Source organism: Varanus komodoensis, unplaced genomic scaffold, assembly GCF_004798865.1.
Source record: "Varanus komodoensis strain SLA01 unplaced genomic scaffold, ASM479886v1 scaffold16, whole genome shotgun sequence".
In the NCBI taxonomy this organism is placed as follows: domain Eukaryota; kingdom Metazoa; phylum Chordata; class Lepidosauria; order Squamata; family Varanidae; genus Varanus; species Varanus komodoensis.
This window is the reverse complement of record NW_025335468.1, coordinates 18212220-18227893: the sequence shown is the minus strand read 5'-3', so window position 1 is coordinate 18227893 and position 15674 is coordinate 18212220. Positions and strand designations below refer to the sequence as shown.

Below are 15674 nucleotides of genomic sequence, written 5' to 3'. Positions count from 1 at the left end.
ACTTGTTCAAGTGTTTCCGAGCTGCTGGGAGACCAGACATTTCCTCATTTAATACATATTTCTTTGTTCCCATGCAGTAATTTTCCATATATTCTGCCCAGTGTAACTGTCGGACATCAAAATTAAATGCCTGCCATAAAAATATAACCCTTAGTGTTAAGATCTGCATCCCAAATGAAATGCAGTTTAAGTCAAGCATATAACGGATGAAGATTTGTATCACAAATTAATGTGCCTAACTAAGCATCTGGTACAGGCTAAATCATCTCTAGTGGATGAAGGTTAGGTGGTTTCTGATTGACCAAATCTTGGAAGGGAGTAAGGCATAAGGTTACTGTGAGACACGATAACCAGTTGAAGAAGACTAAGTGCCAGAATATAAGTGGCAGACAGCTGGAGAAGGATGCTTCTATCCAAATACTAAGAAGCCTCAGAGCCAAAATGGGAGAGCAGGAGTTGTTAAAGGAGAAACTAGATATAGAGCACATTACAAAAATCCGTGGAGTTGAGATAATCAATGGGAAATGGTCATTGCTGGATATAATTATATAGGAAGGTCAAGGAAGTGCCAACTGGAGGAGGTGTTGCTCTCCCTATTAAAGAGGGCATAGAATCCAGCAGACTTGATAATCCAAAGTATGTGGACTCCTCCACAGAAGCACTATAGGTGAGAATTCCTGGCTCTAAAACCAATTTAGTCTTAAGAGTATGCTATCACCCTCAAGAAGAGAATGCTCAGGGTAATCATGAGATGATGAAGCTATTAGAGTTCTTTAAGAATGTCAATAAGCACATAGGTAGGGATAGTTCAGTAGACATTGTTTACTTGGGACTTCCAAAAAACTTTTGACACAGTCCCTCCCCAAAGGCTTCTGAGCAAACTAAGCAATCATGACATAAAAGAGAAAGTCGTCTTATGGATCACAAACCAGTTAAGGAACAAAAGACAGGGTGGGAATAAATGGTAATTTCTCCCAATGGAGAAATTTCATTAGCAGAGCCCTGCAGTGCTCTCCATCAGGACTGATTCTTTTCAATCTATTTGTAAATTATATGGAATTAGAAGTAAGTAGTGAAATGGCTGCCTGGAGGAATGTTGTCCATGGGGTCATGATGGGTTGGGTATGACTTTGTGACTAACAACAAGTGAAGTGGCCAGATTTGCTGATGATATCAACTCATTTAGAATGGTAAAAAGGGATTATGAGGAACTCCAAAGGGACTGTTCAGCTTAGGAAAAAAAGGTGATTACGGGGAGACATGATACAGATGTTTAAAATAATACATGGTGTGAAGAAACTACCCCCTAACCCTAGAATCCAGGGTCATCCCATGAAGATGAGGTGGAAGCTTTCAGACAGATAAAACAACATACTACTTCATATAATGTAGAGCCATAGAGCTAATAGAATTCACTGCCATGGGAAGTGATGATGGCCACTAATCTGGAGGCTACCAGTGGCTACTAGCCTTGCTGGCTATGTACTACCGCCTTTATCAGATGCAGCATGCCTGCATGCGCGAGTTGAAGAGCTCGGGCAGGCCAAGAACTTGTACCCATCCTGTTTGAGGGACTCTTTGTACAGCTGGTTTGCCACTGTGTGAACCAAATGCTGGACTAGAAGGACCACTGATCTGACCAGCTAGGATTTTCTTATGTTTTAATTATACAGTTTTGGAGATTTAGGATACAATTCCATCAGGACCCAGGGTCGTTCCTTAGCTCCCAAACTCCCATTACAGAGTGAGAGTTCAGAGGCAAGCTTTGCCTCCCTGATTTCCATCCTGCATTTTCAGTAGACAGGCTATTTTGCCCATCTAGCTGGAGAATCTTGGAGGAGGAGAGAAAAAGTCTGGAATGGATTCATGCCTCAGAGAAAAGCTGGTAGATTTTTCAACACTGGCTGCAAACCAATGGGGGATTGAGCTCTGATTTATTATTTATTTATATATTTATAACATTTCTATGCCGCACCCATCGCCGAAGCCTCAGGGCAGCTCTTCTCTAAGTTTGGAGTGCAGTCTAAGGGCCACAGGATCATTCCACGAAAATTAATTTAGAGCTCTAGCAGGGAAATTTCATTTTAAGCCCCTTAATTTAAAGCTTATTCTTGTTTTTGCTAATCTCGAACAATACTTTGTATACAGACACATTCACTCAATTATTGTGTGACTCTAATCATACCAAATAAAATTGAAGATGAACAAACCCTTACAACCCAACTATATTATTATTTCAGTGGATTTAGATCTAAGACAGTGTCTTGAGATTAACACTTTTATATGATTTGAAAAAAATCAGATCTTTACATAACACATAACAGATCTTTACATAAGTGAGTTTGCTACACAGAACTCTACCTAATTTCAATACAGTAAAATCTATCCAGAAATGCAGGTAGACAGGGCCCCCTGCCATGGTACAGAAACCAATGTAGGAACTGTTGGAAAAACTGGCACTGACACATGTCCTTCCAGGCCTCTGTGCTTTTGTGGCCTCCTCCTTTGCTCTGCTTTCCTCTTCATCTGTGTGCCCAGACAAGGGTGTGGGCAGGATGGGTGGGGCAGCTGGATGAGCTCAAGCAACCATGGATGGAGGGAGGGAGAAGCTGCCCACAAGGTGGGGGTGCCCTCCAGCAGCAGAGTGCTGTGCAGAGTCAGCAGCCATAAGGGCACGGCTCCACAACCCAGCTCTAAGTCAGCCTGCTTGGTTCTTAAGGGCCTGGCACAATTCTCTCTCAGGCAGAAGAGGCACAGGGGGTGAGCATTCATGCAAGGCAGATGGATTCCACAGAGAACACATTTCCGAACAGACACTTTGACACAGGGACTTTTATTTTTACTATTATTTTTAGAAAGATGACTATAATTATTTGGGAGGAAACTGATGCTTGGAAAAGAACTGAGCCACCCAAATGGTGGTCAGAAAAGAATTGGGGAAAATTGTGGGAGCCCCTCTTATATATGTCAGGAGAAGGGAGGAGTGGGGGTCCTACCAGAACAAGCTCAGCTTGGAAAATCTTCCCAAGAACAAGCCCCACACAGGCAGACAGCCTGTAAGAGTGATGCACAGCAAACACAAAGAACCTACTGATTTCAGTTCCAGACAAACATCTATGAAAGGTCTTAAAATCTATGTGCAGTATTTGCAAATATTAGTAGTGCTAGTGAACACAAGTGTTCTGGTGTTTTAAGCTTTTGGAATCTTCTCACCTTTTTGCTATCTTCACATCTGTTCCTCTTTGAATTTCTTCACATGACAATATTTCAAATACTATATTGTTGACGAGTAAAAACAACATAAACATTACTTGCCTTTTTGTCTTCAGGACCAAGCTGGTTCATAAGCATATTGACATTGTCTGTATTCCAGTCCCAAGAATTACTGGTGAAGTACTCTAGTAACATCATAACCTTGTGGAGACGTGTTATTGTTTTCATCATCCTACAGTCCAGGGGAAGAGTGCATTAAAGTTCACATTCAGAAACTATACATGCCTAAACTCCCCAAGTCACAAGATATGATGCCCCAACAGAGAGCCCTCCACCTTCCCATAACACCAAAGCAATCAAGTAGATTTATCATAACCAGAATATTTTTGCATTGCGTTTTAAGAAATACTGGGCTGCATCAAATGTTAGTTAGAGTAGACCCACTACAATGAATAGGATTTAAGTTAGCCTAACATTGGATACAACCCATTTGAGAAAAAGCAATAGTTACATGCTCAAACAGTATTATATACATTGTATTTTACATATACATTTAAAATGAAGAGAGATGAGTGGGGTGAGGAAGGAAGAAGAGCAATCATATATAGTAGGTTTCATTGCATGGCCAAAAGTGGAAAAGTTTTATTAGAGAATGTATTCATAACATTGTAGCTTTAGCGAAACATAGATCTAGCCTTCGGCTATTGGGCAGTATAGAAAGTTTAAAAATTAAACAAACAAAATTTAGAGACAGATGCCTACTCTCCAACGCTGCTCCACTTAGAATACCATTTCTGGGGACAGCTTCATCAAAGGGCAATTCCCTATACTGTAATAGTGCCCAATGCTATATCCATACACATTTCAGATGCAAGAGATTTAGCTGAGGATAATCCATGGCAAATACCCCTCTTCTTTTTACTCTTGAGGCAGAAAAGGAAAGTGAAGGAAAGCCCTTCATTATAAGACAATCTCATCTTTCCCAAAATAATCATTGGTTAACTGCTGATGTGCCAGTTCAGATACAGATTAATATACAGAAATATTCTGCCCTACTGGAGGAACAATTAACTTGTCTGAATATAGTGCATTCTATTGTTAGGATCAACTTGGAAAGCAACTTTAAAATAATACTGCTATGCATGAATTTGAATGCAGTAAATTGTATGTACAAACCACATTCATCTTTGCTGCATATTATCTTGGTAAAACTGGTCAAATAGATTTTGCTGGCACTGGCTGCCTACAGCCAAGAGCCAACACCTATTCTACACATTCATTTCCAGGCTAATCCATATAACAGAAGGCACTGATGATAAAGAATAGGGAAGATGAAAAGATGAAATGGAAAGGTAAAATAAAGTCAGCATCAATACAAGACAGCTTTTTGAAAAGAAAGTACATTTGGCAGAGTGCTACTAAAAAAGGAAGGCAGATGCTCAAATACAAATAACCAGCCACCAGAAAGGCAATACAAGGTAATTAAGTTATGCAAACTTTTTCTTAAGAGGATTTTTATACAGTTCTTCTAAGTACCTGAACATCACATCTCACCCATATTATGAAAAGCAGAGCTCTTCTTCCCAAACTTTCATAAGCAAAACATTCACCAGAACAAAAACACTGAATATGAACATGAATTTTTAGCAATTAAAAAGTCACTGAATTCAAACACCAGTGAGTTTACAGAAAGTGTATTTTAACAGTGACCGTCTTACACGCATTTAAGCTTCTGGGCTATACTTTCAGAAGAACATAAAAAGGAACCAAGTGAAATCTAGTGCTTCCAATGTATTTCTATGGTGAAGAGCTACTGAATTCAGCAGGCTACCTTTTTGGCAGCTGCCCCAAATTAATCTCTTTATATAGATTCTCTTTGCACTGCCAAGATGTTAAAAGGCACGGCTGCAATAACAATGCAATATCACACTTTAGGTTGTTCTATTGCCACAGCAAGTCTTACTCCTGCAGTCATTTCTGTGCAAGTCCATGTGCCTAGATAGAGCAATGCGTACTCTAAGGACCAGTAAGTGATTCAAATACATTTTCAGATATTTTCCTGCAAGAAGCCTCTGAGTTTTTCTTCAACATGGTCTATTTAATTGGTGTCCTGCAGGAGCATGGGGTTGAACCTGGTGGCCTTCATGGCCCCTTCCAACTCTACTATTCAATGATTTAGTGATTTACATGTTCTAAATACAATGCCATTCTTGCAGCAGGATGAAATAAACAGCTTCAAGTGTAGGGAAGTACAACAGATTGGCCAGAACTGTACATCATGAAAGCAGTAAATGGTCTTTGTTTAATGGTAAGGAAGGTAATAGGTAAAGAATGGCACATTTGAATTCCAGAACAGGTCAGTAGAGCCAGCTACTTCCAAGACCCTAAATCTGACCATTCTGTTTACTTAAAAGACATCCTGATTTTAACTGTATTGAACTACTGCTGATTCTCTTTAGTATCCCTACAAACAGATTGTAGGTCTTTACATAGCACAAATTTCACACCTACAAAAAACAAGCTTGAACTACATTTGGATATTATTACTAAACAGCACCATCACCATGTTGGGTCAATTAAATATAAGTCAGTGAGGAAATATGAGGGGAAAGGTTTCGAACTACTGAGGTTAACTAGTATAAATGATATTGTAAATCATCATCATGGGCTTCATACTGAACCAAAGGACTAGCAGCTGTTCACATGTGTGATGATTCAGCAGATGCAATCCTGTCAACTATCAAGATCATCCACGGTATTATGAGGAGTGCTTTTGTGCTCCTGTTTCAGTTTCGATGAAACTGAATTCTTCAGTGTGTTGTTAAGTTTTCAAGCTACAAACACTTCTAACTCTATTGACTGAGTAACAAGTACATTTATTTATTTTCCATCTCATGGAAAAGAACACTGTTGTAGTATCCAGGAACTACCAGCAAAGCTTATAAAGTTCTAAACACCTATAGACAGATCCTATGCATCTTTATATGGACGTGCACAGTCAATCCATCTCCATGCAGATACAATTATGTGGTGCACATACAACAATTTAATACTTTGGATTATGCTCCTAGGGTAATTGAAGGATCTATTCATTCAAGTCATTATGTTTAACTACTGCAGAAACTAGTTAATATGCAAGCATGTTCAGAAAATACATGAATTTCAAGATAGAAAACTTTATTTGAAATTGTTTAATATCCTGTCCTTCCCCACTAAAAAAAACTGATTAAAATCAAGTATCTAAAATTGCCTCAGTTTAGATCAGTACATTCTGTAGAAAGGAGCTGTATGACAAGTGTCTCATGGACCATGTGTGGCTCTCCACTTCTCTCAGTAGAGTCTGCAAAACCTGTAGCAATGGCAGAAGTTAGCAATGGCAGAACATAATTTCCAACTGGTGGCTGCAGCAACTAGAGGTTGGCTTCCTGACATGGTGTTCGCTTGGATCCCTACTCTTCCTTTTTATTTGACTATTTTAATCACACAGTTTTCCTGTCATGTTGCAAAGCAAATTGCTATCCTCCAGCTTTATTGTTATTTCTGAGAATGCCTCTGGGTTCCACAAGACTTTTTTCTTCTGGGAAATGGGTGTTTTATAACAAGCCAAGTCTCCAAACCAGCCATTTTTGAGAAATACTCCTTTTTCATTTGTGTTGCCATTTTGGTGGTATCTTCCCCTTCTTTAGGGGTGCAATAGGCCAATTTTCTGCCCAATTCTAACTTTCAACTAACTCTCAGCTGTCCCAAGCTTTCCATTGCTCCAGGAAACTGGTGGGCATATTTCATCACCTCTTATTTTCAAATAAGCCTCTTATTTTCAAATGTTTCTGCAAACCTGGGTAGTCTTTCCCAAGCATACCAAAACCAATACCTTGTTTATGGATGGTTCCATTTTACTGCTCAAACATAAAATATCCATGTTTAATAGCACAGTGGGAACTACACCGCACTGTATTCCCAGCCCTTAACAGGTGTGCTAACCTGAAGAAAGTGTCTTTGAGGTTCATGGCAGAGGAAGAAATTCTTTTTTCCCTATTCAGCATCCTTTCCCATTCCGCTACTGCCATTCCTAAATTTGAGCATATTTTCTTGCTGAATTAAGAAAAACAGCATTCTGTATAGATATTAGGTTTCCTTAATGAAACTTCCCTGTACAGCACAGGAAGTATAAAATGCATTTACCTGACCCTTGGCATCTCTGAGATACTCTAAGTTATAAGAAGCTGTAACAGGGCAATCCCAGTAAATATCTTCTGGAAATCATGGAGCACAGATCCTTGCCCTTTGGGGTCTTAAAAATATTTAATTGATATGCTCGTATTCTCCTGCATACTTAGGCAGTCTCCTCAACATGCAGAGGCCATCACCTCATTTTGCCATTCAGTCAGTTCAGTATTAAAGGAAACGTTCAGATTTGATATGGTTGAATGCAAACTATAAAAAGCATGCTTATGGGGATGAATATGCCTTTCAGGCATCCCTCCTCCTCAAACAATACTTACAGATTCAGCTGCTTTACTGGACACATTTGTTTGTTCTACCTGGGGTCAATTATATTATTCTGATTTCAATAATCTAGAGGACTGGAGTATGTTTTTGCTATCTAGTAAATTTCACTCAAGTTCCAGTAGCAATCGTGAGCAGCAGGTACATACTAGAAGTTTTGATTGGCATTTAGCGGCCTATAAGAAGTTATATAGACTAACCATTACAAAAAAAAAGTTAAATGATGTGAAGTAGATATGTGAAGTAAACTCAAATGCTATTAAGTCTTGTACAAAGATAAGGATGTTGCCCAGGAATCCAATTACACGAGAAGTGTATAGAACTGGCAAGCATTTTAAAGTTAACTCAAAATAATGCAAATTCCTGGAATAAAGCAGGAATGTAGCAAAGTTGCTTTGAGGGGCACAAGCATGGGAAATTTGTATGAACAACTGGGAGAATGACATGGAATCATCCATGAAAGATGAAAGCATAAACACTTGTCCTTGCGTCCAGTCTGTACTATGCTAAAAATGAAAGCAACCGCCTAAATAAAGCATGACACAAGATTAATTTCTGTGCATGCTGAATGATCTAACTTTCCTTAGTAAGATATCTACTGCCAGAGAAGTTGGCAAGTTTCTTAGAGGACGTTGAGAATATATAAAAATATGTCATTGTTTAAAAAACAATGAGTACTGTTTTCTTTTCTTCCTCCCAAATTCTATTTAATCTATGACAACTTGACTTTTCTTCTGTCCCATCAGATCCTGGTGGTAGCTGGGCAGTTTGAACATCAGTTCTGCAAAAGAAAGCTTGAAAATTGTGCTATTTTAAAAAATTTTAAAATAGGAAAAGTAAAATTATGCAAGTTTGACCAGCTAAAGGAGACCTCTTGCCCACTTAAAAATAGCCAGAAGAATTATAAGCCAAATGATAGTGATATATAAAGTGTTTTAAGTTATCAGCATCATACATATAACACATATAAGTGTAGTATGAATTTGTATCTCTTCTATTCCCTTCCCCTCCTCATTCATTTCAGCTTATAATTTCAATAACAGTGCTAGAGTAGGATGATTCAAAGAGTTTAGTGTTCAAACTTGCCAGGATTGCTAGTTCATTAATAAGAAAATAGCTTTGAACAATCACTAAGGTCCAAGAAACATCCTGCTCTTTTACTATTATTGTTTATTCTTCCATTAGTAAATCTAAGGTAAAGCTCATGCCATTGATCTACGCCGACAACAAGCTTCCATCACCTTTCTAGCAAAAAAATTAGCCCTTTCTTTCTTACCACGGTTTCTGACCTGTCAACCTGAGAACAACATCGTATAACAACGCAGGAAGTATGTGACCGACTGTAGTCCAATAATGATGTATAAGAGGGTTGGACTGGAGTTTAAGATTGGGACGCCTTATTGCTTGTTCTAAAGGATTCCTCTTGAATATCAAATTTAGGTAACATTCTGTAGGAAAAATAAGGGTCAAAATGGTTTGAGTAGCTCTTGCTCAAAGAATGAATCTACAGTTAGGCAGAAAATTCAATTAGCCTAGACATCTAGATGATTTAGCTATTTAGTGCAATATCCATACTACACCATTTTCACTGTTGCCAGAAACAGAAGATTTGACTTCAGGCATCTTCTTGGATCTAACAGTCCATTCAATCATACTCACAAGAAAGAAAAACGTAGTTAATGTGTTAATTGTGTAAACACGGGTTTGTAAAAAGCCAGAGGGACACAAGACAGAGCTAATCACCATTACCTTGGACTTCTTCCTGTAATCCTGAGGTAGGTATCATACAGGAATGCTGGGGCCTTATGGCTTACAGCAATCCAGTAGTGATATAAAAGGTGATTGGAGGTTAGATTTACATTGGGCCGTCTGAAGGCCTGTTCGAGAGGATTCCTCTTGAAAGTGGATATTACATGGTATTCTAAGAAAGAAAAGTTGCGTAACAGCTTTGATAATAACCATGTAAATGCAATGGACTTCCATGGACATAACATACAGTACTATTCTCACTGCATTAAAAGTTATTTTTCCTACATATTCTTCGTTAACATGGAACATTAAACATTTAAACAAATTATTCAATTGTCAGTTTATGAAGTCTGACTTATTAGACATTTTCTACTTGTGTTCCATTCACTGGAGATTCTTTTCCTGTTCCTCTTTCTTACTTAATTATTAACAATGGGTGTAAATTATTGAAAACAGATCACCATAGGTTTATACCTGCTATAGCATATGAATCAAACAATACTTAGTATGTTGCATTACAGATTTTAATCCAATATTTTAAATTAGCTGAGATATCACATTCATGCAAGTTAAAAGTAGTGAATTTGTTTATTAATGTGCACTTTAGATTTCTGTTCTGAATGTCTGGACTGCTACCTTTCTATTATTTAACCCTGGTTCCCAATATCAGTCAAAAAATACTATAAAAGGAATAAAATTTACATGTGCAAATATTCCCACAAAAAACAGCATTGTTTGATACATAGATTCATATTTGGAAACAATGTAACTAGTAATTAACTAAAATAAAATATATTTTATAATATAAGAAAAATATTTTGAAAAATATTTCTACTTCCAGAATTTGACTAAACAAGAGAAAAGTGGGGAGAGGGATACATAATTTATAATTGAGTTTAATTTACTATTTAATAGGCTTAGAAACTCTTAGTCCTAAATATTGGTGGAGAGGGGTAGATTTCAGTGAAGCCTCAAATCTCTGTAAATCCAATTAGCTCATATGCTGTTAATCAGGTGCAATTAACCAAAAAAAGAAAAAACAACCTTCTCTTCCCCACAGCTTTCTCAATCTTCTAATAATGCCAATAGACATAATCTTGATTCAAAAACATGGCTATTGGCTCAAGATATGAGAGAGAGAGGTGTTTGTTTAGTCTGCATTTTAACATTAACCTAATTTAGACTTCCTCAACCAACATATGAATTGAAATGCAGTTAACCTTCAGTATTCTCATTTCTTCAACTTTTGCAATGCGGTTCTCAGATTTAAAAAAAAAGTGTATCTGAGGGTAAAACATGCACTGCTCTATGTTTATTAGTGAAAATAACATAAAATACATTACATAATAAAAAATTGCTTGCAAAAATGCACATTAGGCAAAACCACATGCAAAATGCTCATATATGAGAAGGAATGCAAAAACTATTATTTTTAATTGCACACTGATGCAGAAACAGGACTGAATGGACATACAATCAAAACATTATAGAACCAAAAACTGAGGTTCATTCATCCCTACAATCAGTACCCTACTCCTTCTATGGAATCCTTATTCTGTACTTTGTTCTTATTAGAAACTCTGTAGTACTGCCACCAATAACAGTCCTGATGCTGAGAATAACCATGGAGTTCTGTACATTGTGCAAGAAATATGAGAGTTCTGTACTGGTGCAATCTAATTTCTATCAGAAAAGCGGAACTTTGTAATCTGTACATGTTATGCAAATCAACAGTGCATAACTTCCATTTTTATATTACAATTTGCATTATATTGTCTAATTTCTTTTCTGGTTCTCCCTCATGATGAAAAGCACAGAGTAATATAGGGTTCTACTCTTATTCCATCAGCACTGTCTTCTGAAATTTCTGCAGAAAGCCAGAGGAACTAGAAATGAAAGCTTCTGACATTTTATGCACTCCTGTACAGTTACAGCACACAGAGATGAAAAAACAATTTTGTATTATCTTCTATTTCTCATTACTCATATAGCTACCATAAAAGGTTATAATAATTTTGAAGGGTTTTTAAAGCTATATTGGCATATTGGATCAAACACTGAAATTGCTCTTTTCTATCTCAAGCATACTGTGCCATCCAAGAGCTCCAGTGTGTTTTAAGGTATTTAGCAAGACTTTCCCCTATGAAATCAGTTTTGCAACACTATTTACAGGAGGCACCTAGAACAAATAAATGTCTATGGCCAGAACAAAATGGGTACTTGTGCTAAATATTATATAAGTAGAAAGATGGCTTTCTAAAGCTTAACAAATAAGTTAATTTTAAAATGTAATAATTTTATTAGGAAGGAGAAAATTAGGCCTACCGACTTCACCCCAATGGAAAGGATTGGTGCCACCTGTTGTACAGTTGTATACCATAATATTTCTTGGCCTGAAAAACAAATATTAGTTTTTGTTTTTCTAGCATCTCTCTTCTAAGCACAAAATCACTTTATATAATCTAAACCAAGAAGCGGTAATACAGCAAAAGAACTACCCAATAATTCTAACAGAGCAATAATAATATAAATCAGCAGCCAAGCATTAAATCCAACTTTACAGCAACTTATTTTAATGTTTACATCCTGCCTTTTTCCCTTTCAATGACTCAAGGAGGTTTACATAATCCCCCTCTTAATATTTCCTCGCAACAAGCCAGTAAGGAAATCTGAGGGTCTGTGACTGGCTCAAAGTCATACAGGGAGTGCCAAGCTGAGTGAGAGCTAGAACCTGGGGCTCCCAGATCCACTGTGCCACTCTGGTAAAAGAGTCCTTGTGGATTTTACTCTGCTTAGCCAGCAGCTAATGGGGGGCGGTGCTCATGTCCATTTCTGAAACTGTGAGCCAGCGCTGTACAAAGATGATCCTGCGGTCATGTGGCCAGTACTCACAGTACATGCTTTCAAACTGCTAGGTTGGCTAGAAGCTGGGGCAAACGACAGATGCTCACTCTGCCTGGTGGAGGCTGGGTTCAAACTGCAGGAGTGCCAGTCATTTTTGGCCAAGAGTTCCAGCATCATTAGGAAATTATTCAAATGAGAAGCAGAATAGAAATGCCTCTACTAGGCATTCAACAGCAGCTCTGGATATTCCATAGGAGTGGCAAGAGGGAATGTTCCCCTGTTCTCTTTGGACAGAAACTGAAAGTTTGTGTCAAGGAAGTTTAAGTCAGTTGAACTCCAGGGCACATATCTTGCATGCAGAAGATGGTAGGTTTGATCCACAGCACATCCAGCCAGGACAGGAAAAACTTCTGCCTGAAACACTGAGCAGCTGCTGCAAGTCAGTATCAACATAGAAGTAAACCTGAAGTCTATGTAACTATTAGAATGTTGTAAGCATTTCATACAAATCTATGCTTGTATATAAAAGGGTGGGACAAAAACGGCCAAGTGCCTGTGGGCACAGGCAAGGGATCCATACCTTAGAAGCTAGACTGATTCATATAGGTGCTGGTGCTTCAATTTTCTAGAAAGCTTCCAGAAACAAGACTTAGCATAGCACTACCACTCATCAATCAAAAAGACTGGGAAGGGCATCAACAGGATATTAAGTTTCTCTATCTTTGTTCTTCAAATCTAACCTTTGCCAAAATTTGACATTTTCCATTTTTGTAGAATTTTTCACATGCCACAGTAACAATACGAGTGGTTCTTGGGAAGATACCATGAAGCCTATCTTTGAGACCTTTCCTTGGCAGCTACATTACAGTTCAGGACAGTGGGTTATGTTGTGATTGTCCCTCCAAGGACCTGCTCCAATGATAATGAAAGCCTAGGGCACTCAAAGTATGCTTTGGGTAACTTCTGGTGGTAAGGAAACATATCGCTATCAATATGATGTTATAAGACCACTGCTAAGTCCATTGAAAAACTGCATTGTCACCTGCTATACCTATTAACTCCTGAATACCAAGCAGCAGCTATTGTTGTGTTGATGACCACATCTACTGGAATAAGATCTGCAACTGCATTGTTGGAAGCCCGCATTGTTCGTAGGATTCCTTTTCCTGCCTTAAAACAGAAGGTACACAATAAGAAAGCCATTTCAAGGGTCTGTTGGTTTTCAGAGAAAATGTGTACATTTTTTTACTGTTACTTACAGCAATAAAAAGGCCACTAGGTCCATTAAAGTTATCAATCCATCCCTGTTGGGAAACCAAGCAAAAGGAAGAATGAACAGATTTACTGACTTAATTGGCATGAAAGCTGGAGTCCTTGTGGCTCTACATGGAAAGTAATTCAGTCATAGGAACTGACTTCTGCAGGTAGAAGGCTAAGTTATGAATGGCACTGGAAAGAATCCGTCTGGGGCTTAACAGGAAATCCCCAGCTTATTTTCAATCTTCTATTGGAGATTACATCATGATTCCTCTCCCCATAACAGATGGAAATTGGGGAGGGGTCTGCAGAATGTGTTCACCCTTACAGAGGCTAGAGATTGATCCGATCATGCTCCATTCTGCTTTTCACATAGCTCTGACTGAGCAATACATACAACTGGAGATTCAACCCGATTTACTATTGGCATGGCCTAGTCCATTAAAGAAAAGATCATAAAAGTTGACTTACAGGGAAAGGCTCCTTCCAACTGGCACCCACAATTGATGGCCTTATAATGGCTACATTTAGTTTTGCACCTTCTTGCTGCACAATATATTCTGCTAAGGCTTTTGTATATGTGTAAGTATTAGGTCTGTCTCCTAATAGTTTTGGTGTAATATCATTCACTAGACCATCATCCATCCATCTAAAGAAATAAAATAAGTACATTTTTGAAGGCAGAAACATCCACTGTTTAAGAGTTATCTGTGTTAAGAGTTGTATTAGCTGTACAAAGGAAAAAATACACCAAAATTGACTGTAAACTACAGGAGCATTAAAAGATTTCAGAAGAATTTGTGCTCCTTTCATTCTAATTGTCTTTAAAACACCTTCAGACCAATCCACTACTTCAGTATTGTAGTCATTTTACTTATGCTTGAAAGAGAGTATCTCATTTTTTCATAATTAAAAAATAAGAAGCGCAACATAAACTGAGATGCCTTATTCTCATCCTGCTTTTCAATACTGACACCCATGATGCAAATGACCTTTTGGAGCCACTAAATGATGCTAGTCATCATATTGCAGAAAATGCATTTCAAAACAAACCCAACTTTTTCATATTGCTCCTACTTTAAGCTAAAAATGGGGGTGGGGGAGAGATAAAAAGATCAAAAGAGAAGTTAAACAAGCTGTCATTACATTTTAGAAGTTTTCATTTTCTGAGACTTGTTATTTAAGTAGACTGGAGATGAATAACATAAAAGTTAAGATGCAAGTTGCTGCCATTAGTAAGGCTTTCAATGGATTGATAATTACACATTAGGTTCATTAAGTTACCTTTTACATCCCCAAGAGTAGAGCAGATTGAAAGAGTGCACTCTCATGCATATTTACCCAGAAATAATTCCCACTGAATGTAATGTAACTTGCTCCCAAAAGCTGCATAATTCCCCCCCCAGGTAGCTGCTCTTAGGTACCATTGAACCAAACTTCAAGAACAGTTTGATATTAATATTTTTAAAGGCATTGAAAATTAATGGATGAAAGATCAGCACAATTGCTGATACAGTTCCAATTATCAGACCTACATCCCCTGTAATAGCTAGTTGGTTCAAATTTTTAGCAAGTGTAGTCAAGATCGCTACTAATAGCAAAGACTGTCCAATTTTATAAGTTAAATTAATGTTTCTATTCTTTTTTTCAATTTTGAATCCTTGATACCAGAGGAAAAAAGCATTAGATACTTACTCTAAGGAATCTATCAATTTCTTAGGATCAAGAGGAGGTGGATAGACAACCTCCTCAATGTGTTTTCGATTGCAATAGGCAAATGCTGTTGAAACATGGACGAACACATCTAGATTCTTCATTTTCTGAGCCAAGAAGAGCAACTGTTGTGTTGCAATTACATTGAGTTGAACAGCATCTCTGTTGAAGGGGGGGGAAATCAAATGAGTCTGTTTAAGAGGATTTTAGGACACAACTTACAAAGTCCCCTTCCTCCATTTTGAACAGTCTTATACAGCTTCTGACAAACCCACTTCCTAAGAAGGCATGGTTAAGAAAGCGTCTGATATTCACAAGCAAGAATACCCAAGGACCAGATAAGAAGCAACAAGATGTGGACATACACCCCCAGCTAATTTCGGCTACCGGAA

The 15674-nt window shown here is 37.9% G+C and overlaps 1 protein-coding gene across 9 annotated transcripts in view; it reads right to left on the bottom strand.

Moving 5' to 3' along the window:
* Positions 1–15674, bottom strand: part of FAR1 (fatty acyl-CoA reductase 1) — a 45767-nt gene that overhangs the window by 6563 nt on the left and 23530 nt on the right. For 6 of the 9 annotated variants that reach the window (XM_044425612.1, XM_044425614.1, XM_044425613.1 and 3 more), the window contains 8 exons: positions 15265–15444; positions 14041–14218; positions 13572–13616; positions 13355–13482; positions 11794–11861; positions 9469–9640; positions 3316–3445; positions 3–130 (listed from right to left, as the gene is read on the bottom strand). In XM_044425612.1, the coding sequence (XP_044281547.1) occupies positions 3–130; positions 3316–3445; positions 9469–9640; positions 11794–11861; positions 13355–13482; positions 13572–13616; positions 14041–14218; positions 15265–15444 (1029 nt within the window). Of the gene's footprint in view, positions 1–2; positions 131–3315; positions 3446–8995; positions 9168–9468; positions 9641–11793; positions 11862–13354; positions 13483–13571; positions 13617–14040; positions 14219–15264; positions 15445–15674 lie in introns of all 9 variants that reach the window. The other 3 variants (XM_044425610.1, XM_044425616.1, XM_044425615.1) reach the window with 3 other exon arrangements.